Raw genomic sequence first — 17,047 nt, forward strand, 5'->3', positions numbered from 1 at the left:
GCAGATGCATCAATTTCGGGCACGGTAATGTGAACTACATCTTTGGATTGAGAGACATCAAATGTAGTTTTGGTAGTGTCTGCCTTGGGAACCATGGTAACACTTTCTGATATTTGGGGCATTTTAATTCCTGGCATTTGAACACTGGGCAAAGAACCACTGATATTACTTGTCTCACTTCTAACCTGCAGTACACCAAACTGGACCACTTCTTCTGGAACAAAAGAATCAAAGTCTAAAAAGTCTTTACCATCAAGGGAAACTGAGGGCAATTCCATACTCAAGTTACCAGACTTGACGTCACCCTTGAAAGATGGAAGTGCCACATTCAAGTCTGCCTTGGGCAGGTTCACATCAACATATGTTGAACTCTTCTTCTTAGGAGAAGAAAGGCCAAAGGATGGCATCTTAAATTTGGGCATCTTGAACTTACTGTCCTTGCCATCCGCATCCCTGTCACCCAGCTTGATGTCCCCTTCCACCTTGACTCCCTCCACCTCCAGGTCGGGGCTCTTGATGTCGACATTGCCCTTGGGCAGGGACACGTCCACACTGGGCATGGTGATGTCCACTTTGGGGCCTTGGATGTCTGCTTTGGGCAACTGGGGCATTTTGATGCTGGGCATGTGGACCTTGGGCAAATGGCCTTTGATGCCGGCACTGCCTGCCTTCCCTTTCAGGTCTCCAAGCTCAGCTTCCGCCTCGGGCAGTTGGGCCTCAATGGCCACCTCTTTGACGTCCACCTCCACTGAGGGCACCTCCACACTCAGGTCGCCAGCCTTGACCTCACCCTTTACGGACGGAAGAGCCATGTCCACGTCTGCCTTGGGCAGGCTCACGTCCACAGAAGCTGAGCCTTCCTTGCTGGGAACAGAAACGCCAAAGGATGGCATCTTAAATTTGGGCATCTTGAACTTGCTGTCCTTGCCCTCCGCATCCTTGTCACCCAGCTTGATGTCCCCTTCCACCTTGACTCCCTCCACCTCCAGGTCGGGGCTCTTGATGTCGACTTTGCCCTTGGGCAGGGACACGTCCACACTGGGCATGGTGATGTCCACTTTGGGGCCTTGGATGTCTGCTTTGGGCAACTGGGGCATTTTGATGCTGGGCATGTGGACCTTGGGCAAATGGCCTTTGATGCCGGCACTGCCTGCCTTCCCTTTCAGGTCTCCAAGCTCCGCTGCGCCCTCGGGCAGTTGGGGCTCAATGGCCACCCCTTTGACTTCCACCTCCACTGAGGGCACCTCCACACTCAGATCGCCAGCCCTGACCTCGCCCTTTACAGAGGGAAGAGCCACGTCCACGTCTGCCTTGGGCAGGCTCACGTCCACAGAAGCTGAGCCTTCCTTGCTGGGAACAGAAACGCCAAAGGATGGCATCTTAAATTTGGGCATCTTGAACTTGCTGTCCTTGCCCTCCGCATCCTTGTCACCCAGCTTGATGTCCCCTTCCACCTTGACTCCCTCCACCTCCAGGTCGGGGCTCTTGATGTCGACTTTGCCCTTGGGCAGGGACACGTCCACACTGGGCATGGTGATGTCCACTTTGGGGCCTTGGATGTCTGCTTTGGGCAACTGGGGCATTTTGATGCTGGGCATGTGGACCTTGGGCAAATGGCCTTTGATGCCGGCACTGCCTGCCTTCCCTTTCAGGTCTCCAAGCTCCGCTGCGCCCTCGGGCAGTTGGGGCTCAATGGCCACCCCTTTGACTTCCACCTCCACTGAGGGCACCTCCACACTCAGATCGCCAGCCCTGACCTCGCCCTTTACAGAGGGAAGAGCCACGTCCACGTCTGCCTTGGGCAGGCTCACGTCCACAGAAGCTGAGCCTTCCTTGCTGGGAACAGAAACGCCAAAGGATGGCATCTTAAATTTGGGCATCTTGAACTTGCTGTCCTTGCCCTCCGCATCCTTGTCACCCAGCTTGATGTCCCCTTCCACCTTGACTCCCTCCACCTCCAGGTCGGGGCTCTTGATGTCGACTTTGCCCTTGGGCAGGGACACGTCCACACTGGGCATGGTGATGTCCACTTTGGGGCCTTGGATGTCTGCTTTGGGCAACTGGGGCATTTTGATGCTGGGCATGTGGACCTTGGGCAAATGGCCTTTGATGCCGGCACTGCCTGCCTTCCCTTTCAGGTCTCCAAGCTCCGCTGCGCCCTCGGGCAGTTGGGGCTCAATGGCCACCCCTTTGACTTCCACCTCCACTGAGGGCACCTCCACACTCAGATCGCCAGCCCTGACCTCGCCCTTTACAGAGGGAAGAGCCACGTCCACGTCTGCCTTGGGCAGGCTCACGTCCACAGAAGCTGAGCCTTCCTTGCTGGGAACAGAAACGCCAAAGGATGGCATCTTAAATTTGGGCATCTTGAACTTGCTGTCCTTGCCCTCCGCATCCTTGTCACCCAGCTTGATGTCCCCTTCCACCTTGACTCCCTCCACCTCCAGGTCGGGGCTCTTGATGTCGACTTTGCCCTTGGGCAGGGACACGTCCACACTGGGCATGGTGATGTCCACTTTGGGGCCTTGGATGTCTGCTTTGGGCAACTGGGGCATTTTGATGCTGGGCATGTGGACCTTGGGCAAATGGCCTTTGATGCCGGCACTGCCTGCCTTCCCTTTCAGGTCTCCAAGCTCCGCTGCGCCCTCGGGCAGTTGGGGCTCAATGGCCACCCCTTTGACTTCCACCTCCACTGAGGGCACCTCCACACTCAGATCGCCAGCCCTGACCTCGCCCTTTACAGAGGGAAGAGCCACGTCCACGTCTGCCTTGGGCAGGCTCACGTCCACAGAAGCTGAGCCTTCCTTGCTGGGAACAGAAACGCCAAAGGATGGCATCTTAAATTTGGGCATCTTGAACTTGCTGTCCTTGCCCTCCGCATCCTTGTCACCCAGCTTGATGTCCCCTTCCACCTTGACTCCCTCCACCTCCAGGTCGGGGCTCTTGATGTCGACTTTGCCCTTGGGCAGGGACACGTCCACACTGGGCATGGTGATGTCCACTTTGGGGCCTTGGATGTCTGCTTTGGGCAACTGGGGCATTTTGATGCTGGGCATGTGGACCTTGGGCAAATGGCCTTTGATGCCGGCACTGCCTGCCTTCCCTTTCAGGTCTCCAAGCTCCGCTGCGCCCTCGGGCAGTTGGGGCTCAATGGCCACCCCTTTGACTTCCACCTCCACTGAGGGCACCTCCACACTCAGATCGCCAGCCCTGACCTCGCCCTTTACAGAGGGAAGAGCCACGTCCACGTCTGCCTTGGGCAGGCTCACGTCCACAGAAGCTGAGCCTTCCTTGCTGGGAACAGAAACGCCAAAGGATGGCATCTTAAATTTGGGCATCTTGAACTTGCTGTCCTTGCCCTCCGCATCCTTGTCACCCAGCTTGATGTCCCCTTCCACCTTGACTCCCTCCACCTCCAGGTCGGGGCTCTTGATGTCGACTTTGCCCTTGGGCAGGGACACGTCCACACTGGGCATGGTGATGTCCACTTTGGGGCCTTGGATGTCTGCTTTGGGCAACTGGGGCATTTTGATGCTGGGCATGTGGACCTTGGGCAAATGGCCTTTGATGCCGGCACTGCCTGCCTTCCCTTTCAGGTCTCCAAGCTCCGCTGCGCCCTCGGGCAGTTGGGGCTCAATGGCCACCCCTTTGACTTCCACCTCCACTGAGGGCACCTCCACACTCAGATCGCCAGCCCTGACCTCGCCCTTTACAGAGGGAAGAGCCACGTCCACGTCTGCCTTGGGCAGGCTCACGTCCACAGAAGCTGAGCCTTCCTTGCTGGGAACAGAAACGCCAAAGGATGGCATCTTAAATTTGGGCATCTTGAACTTGCTGTCCTTGCCCTCCGCATCCTTGTCACCCAGCTTGATGTCCCCTTCCACCTTGACTCCCTCCACCTCCAGGTCGGGGCTCTTGATGTCGACTTTGCCCTTGGGCAGGGACACGTCCACACTGGGCATGGTGATGTCCACTTTGGGGCCTTGGATGTCTGCTTTGGGCAACTGGGGCATTTTGATGCTGGGCATGTGGACCTTGGGCAAATGGCCTTTGATGCCGGCACTGCCTGCCTTCCCTTTCAGGTCTCCAAGCTCCGCTGCGCCCTCGGGCAGTTGGGGCTCAATGGCCACCCCTTTGACTTCCACCTCCACTGAGGGCACCTCCACACTCAGATCGCCAGCCCTGACCTCGCCCTTTACAGAGGGAAGAGCCACGTCCACGTCTGCCTTGGGCAGGCTCACGTCCACAGAAGCTGAGCCTTCCTTGCTGGGAACAGAAACGCCAAAGGATGGCATCTTAAATTTGGGCATCTTGAACTTGCTGTCCTTGCCCTCCGCATCCTTGTCACCCAGCTTGATGTCCCCTTCCACCTTGACTCCCTCCACCTCCAGGTCGGGGCTCTTGATGTCGACTTTGCCCTTGGGCAGGGACACGTCCACACTGGGCATGGTGATGTCCACTTTGGGGCCTTGGATGTCTGCTTTGGGCAACTGGGGCATTTTGATGCTGGGCATGTGGACCTTGGGCAAATGGCCTTTGATGCCGGCACTGCCTGCCTTCCCTTTCAGGTCTCCAAGCTCCGCTGCGCCCTCGGGCAGTTGGGGCTCAATGGCCACCCCTTTGACTTCCACCTCCACTGAGGGCACCTCCACACTCAGATCGCCAGCCCTGACCTCGCCCTTTACAGAGGGAAGAGCCACGTCCACGTCTGCCTTGGGCAGGCTCACGTCCACAGAAGCTGAGCCTTCCTTGCTGGGAACAGAAACGCCAAAGGATGGCATCTTAAATTTGGGCATCTTGAACTTGCTGTCCTTGCCCTCCGCATCCTTGTCACCCAGCTTGATGTCCCCTTCCACCTTGACTCCCTCCACCTCCAGGTCGGGGCTCTTGATGTCGACTTTGCCCTTGGGCAGGGACACGTCCACACTGGGCATGGTGATGTCCACTTTGGGGCCTTGGATGTCTGCTTTGGGCAACTGGGGCATTTTGATGCTGGGCATGTGGACCTTGGGCAAATGGCCTTTGATGCCGGCACTGCCTGCCTTCCCTTTCAGGTCTCCAAGCTCCGCTGCGCCCTCGGGCAGTTGGGGCTCAATGGCCACCCCTTTGACTTCCACCTCCACTGAGGGCACCTCCACACTCAGATCGCCAGCCCTGACCTCGCCCTTTACAGAGGGAAGAGCCACGTCCACGTCTGCCTTGGGCAGGCTCACGTCCACAGAAGCTGAGCCTTCCTTGCTGGGAACAGAAACGCCAAAGGATGGCATCTTAAATTTGGGCATCTTGAACTTGCTGTCCTTGCCCTCCGCATCCTTGTCACCCAGCTTGATGTCCCCTTCCACCTTGACTCCCTCCACCTCCAGGTCGGGGCTCTTGATGTCGACTTTGCCCTTGGGCAGGGACACGTCCACACTGGGCATGGTGATGTCCACTTTGGGGCCTTGGATGTCTGCTTTGGGCAACTGGGGCATTTTGATGCTGGGCATGTGGACCTTGGGCAAATGGCCTTTGATGCCGGCACTGCCTGCCTTCCCTTTCAGGTCTCCAAGCTCCGCTGCGCCCTCGGGCAGTTGGGGCTCAATGGCCACCCCTTTGACTTCCACCTCCACTGAGGGCACCTCCACACTCAGATCGCCAGCCCTGACCTCGCCCTTTACAGAGGGAAGAGCCACGTCCACGTCTGCCTTGGGCAGGCTCACGTCCACAGAAGCTGAGCCTTCCTTGCTGGGAACAGAAACGCCAAAGGATGGCATCTTAAATTTGGGCATCTTGAACTTGCTGTCCTTGCCCTCCGCATCCTTGTCACCCAGCTTGATGTCCCCTTCCACCTTGACTCCCTCCACCTCCAGGTCGGGGCTCTTGATGTCGACTTTGCCCTTGGGCAGGGACACGTCCACACTGGGCATGGTGATGTCCACTTTGGGGCCTTGGATGTCTGCTTTGGGCAACTGGGGCATTTTGATGCTGGGCATGTGGACCTTGGGCAAATGGCCTTTGATGCCGGCACTGCCTGCCTTCCCTTTCAGGTCTCCAAGCTCCGCTGCGCCCTCGGGCAGTTGGGGCTCAATGGCCACCCCTTTGACTTCCACCTCCACTGAGGGCACCTCCACACTCAGATCGCCAGCCCTGACCTCGCCCTTTACAGAGGGAAGAGCCACCTCCACGTCTGCCTTGGGCAGGCTCACGTCCACAGAAACTGAGCCTTCCTTGCTGGGAACAGAAACGCCAAAGGATGGCATCTTAAATTTGGGCATCTTGAACTTGCTGTCCTTGCCCTCCACGTCCTTGTCACCCAGCTTGATGTCCCCTTCCACCTTGACTCCCTCCACCTCCAGGTCGGGGCTCTTGATGTCAACTTTGCCCTTGGGCACGGACACGTCCACACTGGGCATGGTGATGTCCACTTTGGGGCCTTGGATGTCTGCTTTGGGCAACTCGGGTATTTTGATGCTGGGCATGTGGACCTTGGGCAAATGGCCTTTGATGCCGGCACTGCCTGCCTTCCCTTTCAGGTCTCCAAGCTCCGCTGCGGCCTCGGGCAGTTGGGCCTCAAGGGCCACCCCTTTGACGTCCACCTCCACTGAGGGCACCTCCACACTCAGGTCGCCAGCCTTGACCTCGCCCTTTACAGAGGGAAGAGCCACCTCCACGTCTGTCTTGGGCAGGCTCACGTCCACAGAAACTGAGCCTTCCTTGCTGGGAACAGAAACGCCAAAGGATGGCATCTTAAATTTGGGCATCTTGAACTTGCTGTCCTTGCCCTCCGTGTCTCTGTCACCCAGCTTGATGTCCCCTTCCAGCTTTACTCCCTCCACCTCCAGGTCCGGGCTCTTGATGTCGACTTTGCCCTTGGGCATGGACACGTCCATACTGGTCATGGTGATGTCTACTTTGGGACCTTTAATATCTGCTTTTGGCATTTGTGGTATTTTCATTCCTGCCATCTGCATCTTTGGCATGTGTCCTTTGATTCCTATACTTCCCTGTGTTCCTTTTTCATCCCCTGTGTCGATTTCTACCCCTTCTATTTGTTTATTAATTTCTATACCATTTATATTTACTTTTTCCATCTTTCCCCCTGAGACTTCCACATTTATATCAAATCCTGGAGTTCTTTTATCTATAGTGCTTTTGTCCACAGTATAAGATGGGACAGTCATTTTTGGCTCTTTAAGGTCACTTTCCACATCCACAGAAGATCCAATATCCTTACTACCTCCCCATCCAAAACCTGGCATAGAGAATCTGGGCATTTTGAATTTACTTTCTTTGTGATCACCCTCCTTTTCTCTCCTTGTTACTTCACCTGCTAAATTCACTCTTTCTGCTTCCTTTCTGGGGGCCTGCTTTTTTAATTCATCCTTATGTAGGGACATATCCATAGGAGGTATGTTGACATCTGTCTTTGGTCCCTTGATTTCTGCTTTCAGTTTTTGTGGCACTTTGATACTGGGCATCTGAACCTTTGGTCCTTTAATTTCCATACCCTTGTCATCCACAGTGACTTCCTTCTCATTCTCTTTCATACTAAAATCTGTGTCCATGCCTTGGATTTCTGCAGGTATCAGTGATATACTTAGGTCTCCACCTTTGTCACCTCTCTTTATGGAAGTCTTTGACACATCCACATCTCTTTTTGGTAAAGATACTTCCACTGAGCCTTTTTTTTCTTTGCTTGGAGACCATCCAAATGATGGCATCTTAAATTTGGGCATTTTGAACTTGCTGTCTTTCCCCTCCATATCCATGTCCCCCAGTTTGTTGTCTCCTTCCTTTTTCACTCCCTCCATTCCTGTTGATGAACCTTGAACTCCAAACCTTGGCAAGGACACTTCTGTACTGGGAATGGTAATGTCCACCTTGGGGGTGCTAGCATCCATTTTGGATATTTGTGATATTTTCTTGCTGGGTGTCTCAACCTTCCAGTCTGAAATCTCAGGGATGCTAGAGGTCGTGTGTTCTAGGCTCGGAGACTCTACAGATATCTTTCTCATTGCTCCTGTCCTATCTAGTAAGGTTACATCCTTCTCAGTCGTGGCTTCCATGTGTATCTCCCCCTGATTCACATTGATGCTCCCCAGAGATTGTTCCCATTCTTGCCCAAAGACACTTACTTTAGCCTCAGGCACTTTTCCTTTGGAAAACCCAAATTTGGGGGTTTGCAAAGTTGGTATTTTTACTCTTATCTCTGGTGTTTCATGGCCTTTGCCCAATTCCTCCTGAGGCTCCTGAAGTGTTAACTTGGCAATTCCAATTTCCAGCCCTCGAACACCAAAAGAAGCATCTTCTAGTCTTTCTCTTGTTTCTTTTCCTGTCTGTGATGCATGTTTTCTTCCACTCACAGTATCCTTTGTGGTGTCTTCTGTATTGTCCAATTTTTTTCTTCTGCCTTTCATAGACACATGAGGCCCAGTGAATGTTCCAGAGATAGAGGCTGGGATTCCTATTTCAGCACCACTCCCAGGTTTAGCTTCTGATGCCATTTCTTCCTGTTTCTTTGTTCTAGAATCACCTTGGAGCTGTAGCTTTAACCTATTATCCCCACTTTCCAAGTGCTCCGGGATTCCAGTTGTAGCCTGGGATTCTATCCTGCCCAGTTCCATTTCTGGGTCCTGTAGATTCAAAGGGATCCTTTGGCTGTCTTTTGCTATTTTGGTTCTGGCCTCTGCTATTGTTGAACCTGCTTTTAGAATCTTGTCATCTGTTTCAGGTTTCCGGTTCATCCTAAATCCAATGTTCAGGAATTTTCTCTTCCTCCCACTATCTTTCTTCTCTTTTAGATGTGTCTCCTCTTTGGGGAAATGTAATTCAGTATCCGTACTTGTCGGGGAAAGGTCAGGGGCTCTGCCCTCACAGGCATCCGATGTGCTATGAGACCTACGGTGGCTCACAACCTTCTTGGTTTTCTTTGCCTGAAATTTGGGCCATGACAATCTCTCTTTCTTTGGCCGCTGGCTCCTCCCTGTTCTGGGTTTAACTATTAATTTCTCTTTGTCCTCTTCTTCTTCAAGTGTCTTTTCAGAAGTCTCCAGTGTTCCATCTGTGAGACCTTCACCCTGATTGAGAAAGGATTACCCTGTTAGTTTACTACCTTCATTTCCATTAGGGACCAGGTATTGGATTACCTGTTATCAAACAGCCCAAAGCAATGCTGATGTAAAGAACATTACATCCCTACCAGAGGGCACATCAGTAATCAGTATCATGATACAGTAGCAGAAAGAGCTCAGGATTTAGAATCAAAGGTTTGAATTTTGCCTCTGTTGCTTTAATAATCCTGTGACACCATCATCTCTCTGCACTTCCTTAAAATGATGAAACTGAACTAGATGATCTCTACGGTTCCTTTTGGCATGAGCAAATTCTAATAGTTTATTTTATACAATGTTTTAAAGTTTATTAAGCAGAGTGTGTGCACAGTTTGAGCTTTATGGTAGACCATACCTGCTTCCCATCTGCTGGGTCTGACCATTATTTTTCTCTCTGTCTTAATTTCAATACCATGTATTAGTTCTAAGGCAGAAGAGTATTAAAGGCTGGCAATGGGGAATAAGTGACTTGCCCAAGGTCACCCAGCGAGGAAGTATCTGAGGCCAGATATCAATATAGGACATCCTATCTCTAGGCCTGGCTTTCCATCCACTGGGCCTTCTCCCTGCCCCCCACTGACCATCATTTTTACCTCCTCTCTCTTTCTCTGCAGGTGAACCCAATGCCACAAAGCAGATGTTCACAAGGACTCTGATGGGGATGACCCTTGAGGCTAAACCTTCTGATACTATTGAAAATGACAAAGCCAAGTTACAAGAAAAGGGAGGTATTCCTTCTCATCAACAAAGAATGATTTTTGCAGACAAGCAACTGTAACATGTACATATTTTGTCTGCCTACAACATTCAAATGGAATCTACCTTTCACCTTGTGGTGAGTGGTGAGAATTTGGGGTGATGCCAAGAAGTCTTACACATCTCCCAGAAGCATAAGTAAATGAAGGATCAGTTTGCTTTTCTGAAGCACTTCAGGGTAGATAAGAATGGCAAGATTAGCCTCCCATAGCAAGAGTTCATCATTCTGATGAACATGGTGCTGGAATCTTTCTGATTAGCCATTTTGATAGACATTGTTAGGGCAAGTATCTTTCTAACTTAAAGCCTCAGCAAGCCAGAAGGCAAGTAAATGTATGTATTAACTTTAAAATCATTAGAGGTCAGTCAGAGCAAATACTAGCACATCCATTTCATAGAGGAAGGACAGGAGTAGGACCTGGACTTATAATTTCATTGGTATAGGGAACTACTAGATGAGGAAAGTCCTTCCTCTGATGCAGGTCAGGACCTTACCCATAGAGTCACCTAGAAAACTGAGAAGGTAAGTAATTTATCCAAGGTCACCCAGCCAGTTTATATCAGTCAGGATCTGAATCCACTTCTGGAGAGAGGACAGGCAGATGGTACAACAGGCAGCTAGGTGGCACAGCAGATAGAGCCCCGGACTTGATCAGGAAGACCTGAGTTTAAATCTGACCTCAGATACTTACTAGCTGTGTGACCCTGGACAAGTCATACACTCTGCCTCAGTTTCATCATCTATAAAATTGGGTCATAATAGCAGCTACATCCCAGGGTTGTTAGAAGGATTAAATGAAACATTAATTATGAAGTACTTTAAAGCACAATGCCTGGCACATAGTAGACACTGTGTACATATTAGAAATTATCATTATTATAATTATCATTTAACCTGTCAACATTGTAGGAAGCTGACTCAGGTACTGAATTTTATTGATAGAATTGGAGTTCCAAATATCATTGAAGTCCCAAGTACCCATTCCCTATTCCCTATTCCCATCCCCTCACAGAAGAGGAGAATGAGGAGAATGAGTCTGAGAGATGATATAACATCATGGCATCAGAGGATTCAGGGCTGAGGGAAGCTCATAGAGCATAAGATCATAGATTTAAAGCTGGAAGGGACCCTGGTTGTTTTCTAGACTATCAATGAAAATTTAGGGAAAGTGACTTGTTCAAAGTCATTTGACTAGTAAAAATAGGCACCAGGCTCAAACGGAAGTCTCCTCATGGTAAGCCCCCATATACCAAAGTCTATTGTTGCTGGTTTGCTTTGGGGTAGATTTCACACATTTAGTCTTAGATGCGAGCAGTTCTCTGACAGGCCTTAGAGGCATTTGGGATCTAATTGAACCAATGGAAATAAAAAGGAAATTAATAATGTTTGGGGATGGGGTACAGCTTGGGGAACCTCAGTAAATTCTTGTCGAACCGAACCAAATTAAACTCTTTCTGAGACCTCCACAAACCGATGCAGAGCCAGGAGAACACTGTACACAGTAACAGCAATATCGTGGAATGATCAACTGTGATAGACTTAGCTACTCTCAAGCAATACAATGACCCAGGACAATCCTGAGGGACTTATGACAAAGAATGCTCTCCACCCCAAAGAAAGAACTGTTGGAATCAAAATGAAAATGAAAATATACAGTTTTTTTACTTATTTCCTTGGGTTTGTGTTTGGGGGCTTTGGTTTTATAAGATTATTCACTTACAAAAATTAACAATATGGAAATTTAAAAAAAAACTCTTTCTGGCTCAGTTTGCTCAGGCAAAGGTCAATTTGGAGCTACAACTAGGGCAGGGTGACTGGGTCTTGGACCCAGAATACTGAAATTTAGAGGTTCAGATAGCCTAGCTCACAAATAGCAAGAATAGTTAGTTTAAATAGGAAGTTGCCAGATGTTGGGAGCCTTTCCTCTCTCTTCCACTCAGTAGCACCTCAGACCTGAGTTCTTTCCTGGCTTGGTCTACCACTTCCCTCCACCTCATACCTCTTGGATGATAGATTTCATAGCAACAACCTCAATTTCCCAGTCAGTGTTTCCATTACCCAAGGACCAATATTACCTACCCCAACTTTTAAAGGCATTAAAGACCTACTGCTTCCCTTAGGCAGCCTATGGTGGTCTCTCATATTCCACTAGAACAAATCATCTTTTGCCACCATATCAAGTTGCTTTGTGTAGGCTGGCACACCAAATACCACAGTGGGAGAAGCATACGTGACTTTACCTGTTGGTCTGTTTCTCTGATACCACTTGTGGCTGGATGATGGACTTTTTCTGTGTCATCTTTCAATGATAGTTTTCGTTTAAGATTGAATTGAACCTTATATGGTTCAGAATACTGTAGGATCTTGAGGGCATCTTCATACTTAATATTGTCAAAATAGATGGTAGCACTTAGCAGTTGGTCACCTGCAAAAAGAAAAGGCATTGAAGCTTTGAGATGGCAGAGATATCACAAATTATCTCCATTTTACAAACTGAGAAGCTGAGGTTCTGAGAGGAAGAGGGAAGGAAGCATACATTTATTAAGGACTTCCTATGTTCCAAGTGCTTTACAAATATTAATCTCATTTGATAATTGAGGTAAGATTCACATCTCCAGATCACGATGGGTGAGCATTGTCAAGCCTGATGGCTCAAAGAATCAGAGATTTAGGACTGGAAAGGTCCATAGAGAGTCTTTTAATTCAACTCTCTTATTTTACAGATCAAGAAACTGAGGATGGAAGAGGTTAAGTGATTTGCCCAAGGTCACACAGGTTATAAGTGGCATAATTTTAACCCAAGTCCAATGGCTCCAAATTCAGGGTTCTTTCTACTTCTACCATGATACAAACAATAGTAGCTCCCTTGTCTATAATCCTTTAAAGTTTACAAATTCACAGGATCAGACTTTTAATAGTTGGAATGGATTCTATCTAGTTCAATTCCATAGTCTAGTTGAGGAAACAAATTAAATGACTTAAAAAATTAAGTGAGCTCACTCAGGAAGGAAATGGCAGAATGAGGATTTGAATCCAGGTTCTCTGAGACCAAATTCAGCCCTTGGTCTTTCCTCATAACAATGCTGAGATGTACATAATATAAGAATGATTATCTTCCTTTCACAGATAAGGAAACTGGGACTAAGGGGGTTGAAGTGACTGGTCCAGAGATAAGCAACTGTCAGATATAAGAACCAGAATCTGAACCCAAATCTGTCTAGATTCCAAATTAGGAAAGTGAGAGGGTTTATAACACCTCACACTACTTCTGTGTATGGTGGCTATGAACTAGGTGTGTGTGTTATAGTTTATGTTGTAGGTGAGGGAGAAAAATTATATGATTTTTTTCATTCCTTACTTTTTCATTCCTCACCCTTGTAGAGAGAGGAAAGGGAGACATATGGTTTGCTGAATGATTACATGGTAATATAGGTAGAATATTTCCAAACTCACATGCCATTAGGAAGCTTCTTGATTGGCTGAGAGGGCGCCTGGAATTGCAGAACGAACCAAAGAACTCAATCCCAAATACCCCAGCAAATAAATCCTAGATTATTATTAGGCTGTTCTTTCAAGAGACATGTCATTCTTATTTGGGCATGAGAGTCTCTTGTTCATTCCAGAACTAGAAAGGGTAATAATTGGATAAGCTAGGCCTGGAGATTTTTAGTTTCATAAAGTAGCTTAGAAAGTAAGTCTAGGGGGCAGCTAAGTGACTCAGTGAATTGAGAGTCAGGCCTAGAAACCGGTGGTCCTGGATTCAAATGTGGCCTTAGACATTTCCCAGCTATGTGACCCTGGGCAAGTCACTTAACTTCCATTGCCTAGCCCTTACCACTCTTCTGCTTTGGAACCAATACATGGTACTGATTCTAAGAGAGAAGATAAGGGTTTTAATTTTTAAAAAAAGGAAGGAAGAGAGAGAGAGAGAGAGGGAGGGAGGAAGAAAGAAAGAAAGAGAAAGGAAGGAAGGAAGTCTAGCTAAGACTGGGTAGTTTTCTTCTGGTATATTATTTCTCTATTGGTATATTATTTTCTACTTTATGAAAAACCAATAAAACAAAAAGCTTTGTCTAGAATGTGGGCAATGCATAATCAGGGGGAAAAGCAGTGGATGCCTAGTCAGGGCATCTAATCATGGTGGCAATGGGAGGAGCAAGAGACAAGCTGACCAGAGTCTGAAGAAGGCAGATTCTTATAATCAGAGAGCCAAAGTAGGCTCAGAGATCAGGAAGGCCTTGGAGCTTGGATCCTATTTGGTGTTTAGAAATCAAAGTAAGAGCTAGAAAGTAATGAAAATTTACTGGCCTTGAGGCCAGCTCAATAAAACTCATTTAAGCACCTATTATGTTCAAGATATCTCTGAAAAAAAACCCGGCCTCCTCTCCTCCTACCATAGGCTCCAAGAGAGGGGATAGGGTATATGGAAAGCAAGTTTTAAGACTCAGGACTAAGTCTTTCATAGGGAACCTATACTGGGGCCTTGAGAAAAGTGACCTACCCAAGGTCACACAGATCATGTCAGCACCAGTACTCAAATGGAAATCTTCTTACACTCAAATTGCTTTTTCACTATACTATACAGAAGTCTTTGTGCCTTTCAGTTTAGCTCAGGACATGAGTCAATGGAAATAGAGGCAGAGACATTTAGGTGGAAATGACTGGTAGACGGGTGGAAAAGTAAATCTGAAGCTAAGGACAGAGGTCAGGGCTGAAGATGGGGCACGTATGTTATAATGGGACAGGGGAAACTAAGTGGCTTAGTGGATAGACAGGCAGGCCGGGAGACAGGAGGTTTGGGGTTTAAATCTGGCCTCAGACACTTAATATCTGTGTGACCCTGGGCAAGTCACTTAACCCCAATTGCCTAGCTCTTACCACTCTTCTCCTTAGAATGGATACTTAGTATTGATTCTAAAACATAAGGTAAGGATTTTTAAGTTATAACAGGACTTTTTCTCCCTTCTACTCCACCCACCTACCCACCCACCTTTTCCCCCAACCCAAAGGACAGAGCAGTAAGAATGGTACCTTCTCTCAGGCTGAACAGCTTGGCGGCAGAGGAGTCCTTCAGTACTTGCTTGACAAAGATCCCCTCCTTCCCACCACCAGTGACACTGTAGCCACTGGCTCCAGCCTCCACATCTGTCTGCAGGGTGACTTCCATTGGTTCCTGCACAATAAAACAGAAGCAGACAAAGCTGTGAGAAAGGACAGATTAAGCCTGGTTAACATGATACGCTGGCAGAGACCAAATAACCTGAGGGGCAGCCACAGTGTCAGAGTTTCAGGTCAGACTCTTATTTTTGCTCTTTAAACCCTTACCTTCTATCTTAGAGTCAACACTGTGTATTGGTTCCAAAGCTGCAGAGCGGTAAGGGCTAGGCAGTAGGGGTTAAGTGACTTGCCCAGGGTCACACAGCTAGGAAATGTCTGATGTTAGACTTGAACTTGGGACCTCCTGTCTCTAGGCCTGTTTCCCTGTCCACTGGGTCACCCAGCTGCCCCCAAGGTTAGACTCTTGCACTGATCAAATGACTCTTTTGTTATGGGAGAAACGCACCCAAGTTTGTAGCAGGGTCTCACCCCAAGAATGGGAGACTCAAACACCATTCAAACCAGAAGTAAGAAAAGAATTTTATTTGAAGTAGTTTATGGTAGTATGATAGCCTAATAGCTGGTGGAATAGTTGGGGGGAGGGGGGTGCTAATTGGGTAGCCTTAGGGCTCATAGATAAGCCCAAGGGATAGCCTCTTTGGAGCTGATAGTATGAAATAGTAGCTCTACTGTAGAGTGTCTTTTTTCACTGTAGAGTGGCAGCTTCCACCAAGGAAAGGCAGCTTCTACACCTGGGATGACTACTTATGGAGGGGTCAGAGAGGGGCATGTTCCTATTGGACCAGAGCCATCTGCAGTCTCTTCCATATCAAAGATTTTGTGGTTCCTTGGTGAAACCAGGTCAACAGCTGCAAAAAGCTTTAAACCTCAAAGAATATTTTGATGGAAATATCATAATGCTCTATAGACTTCAGACTTGTAGCTATAAAGAATGTAATTGTAAAGAATGCTAAATTTAGTGTAAGACAATCCCTTCCAGCTTTAAAATTCTATAGACTTTGCATTAAAAGGGTCCTTTAAGCTCTTATATTCAATGCTTAAGGCGCAGGTGGGTGGTGTAGTATATCGAGTGCTGAGCCTGGAATCAGGAAGATTCGAGTCCAAATTCAGCCTCAGACACTTACTAGGTGTGACCCTGGACAAGATACTTAATGCTCTTTGCCTCAGTTTCCTCATCTGTAAAATGAGCCAGAGAAGGAAATGGCAAACCACTCCAGTTCTTTGCCAAGAAAACCCCCAATGGTTGGACCAGACTGAAAAATGATTAAACAAGCCCCATGCTTAAGGGCAGAGTCTATACAGTTTTTCATCTTTCTATCCGCAGGACCCAGGATTTTCAGAGATTGGAAGAAATCTCTAGGCCTGTGACTTCCTAAGTGTAAAGAACTTCCTTCAAGGATCATTAGGAATTTATCTGTACTATCTACCTTAGAGTTGTCTGGTACACTGAAAAGCTGTGACTTGTCCATCATGGTGCTGCAGCTAGTGTTAGGATCGGAATTTGAACCTGAAGTCTTTCAGACTTCACAGCCCCCTTTACAGCCCCTCCACTCTGCAGCCTGTCACCTAGATATGCTCTGATTCTCAAAAGATTCTAGGATCTTATGCATTTAGATGTTTCCTATCACCATTATTCCTATCTAACCATTTCCCAATCACATTAAAAAAAAAGCTCAACCCATCTTGGAATCAGTACTGTATAGTGGTTCTAAGGCAGAAGAGTGGTAAGGGATAGGCAATGGGGGTTCAGTGACTTGCCCAGGGTCACACAGCTAGAAGTGTCTGAGGTCAGATTTGAATCTAGGACCTCCTATCTCCAAGCCTGGTGCTCTCCCCACTGTACTACCTAGATTCCACCTCCCAATCCTATTTTACTCTGCTTCAGGCCACACAGAGAGTCTGGCACAACTGAACTAGAACACTCTTCTTCCTCTTTAGTTCTAGGGTCATCCCCTCCATTGGTGCTATCTATCCAAGGTGTGTCCATGGATGTAAATATGAAATATGTCTGCATGTGTATTTATGGAGATATATATATATGAATATATATATATATATATATATATATATATATATATATATA

At 48.1% G+C, this 17,047-nt stretch overlaps 1 protein-coding gene across 1 annotated transcript in view; it reads right to left on the minus strand.

The window, feature by feature from the left end:
- AHNAK2 (AHNAK nucleoprotein 2) overlaps nt 1–17,047 on the minus strand; it is a 189,767-nt gene that overhangs the window by 254 nt on the left and 172,466 nt on the right. The window contains exons 6-9 of the mRNA XM_044659916.1: nt 15,087–15,106; nt 14,878–15,019; nt 12,087–12,271; nt 186–9,056 (exon numbers count right to left, since the gene is read on the minus strand). Of these exons, the coding sequence (XP_044515851.1) occupies nt 186–9,056; nt 12,087–12,271; nt 14,878–15,019; nt 15,087–15,106 (9,218 nt within the window). The remainder of the gene's footprint in view (nt 1–185; nt 9,057–12,086; nt 12,272–14,877; nt 15,020–15,086; nt 15,107–17,047) is intronic.

This window comes from Gracilinanus agilis, chromosome 2, assembly GCF_016433145.1.
Source record: "Gracilinanus agilis isolate LMUSP501 chromosome 2, AgileGrace, whole genome shotgun sequence".
Taxonomy (NCBI): Eukaryota; Metazoa; Chordata; class Mammalia; order Didelphimorphia; family Didelphidae; genus Gracilinanus; species Gracilinanus agilis.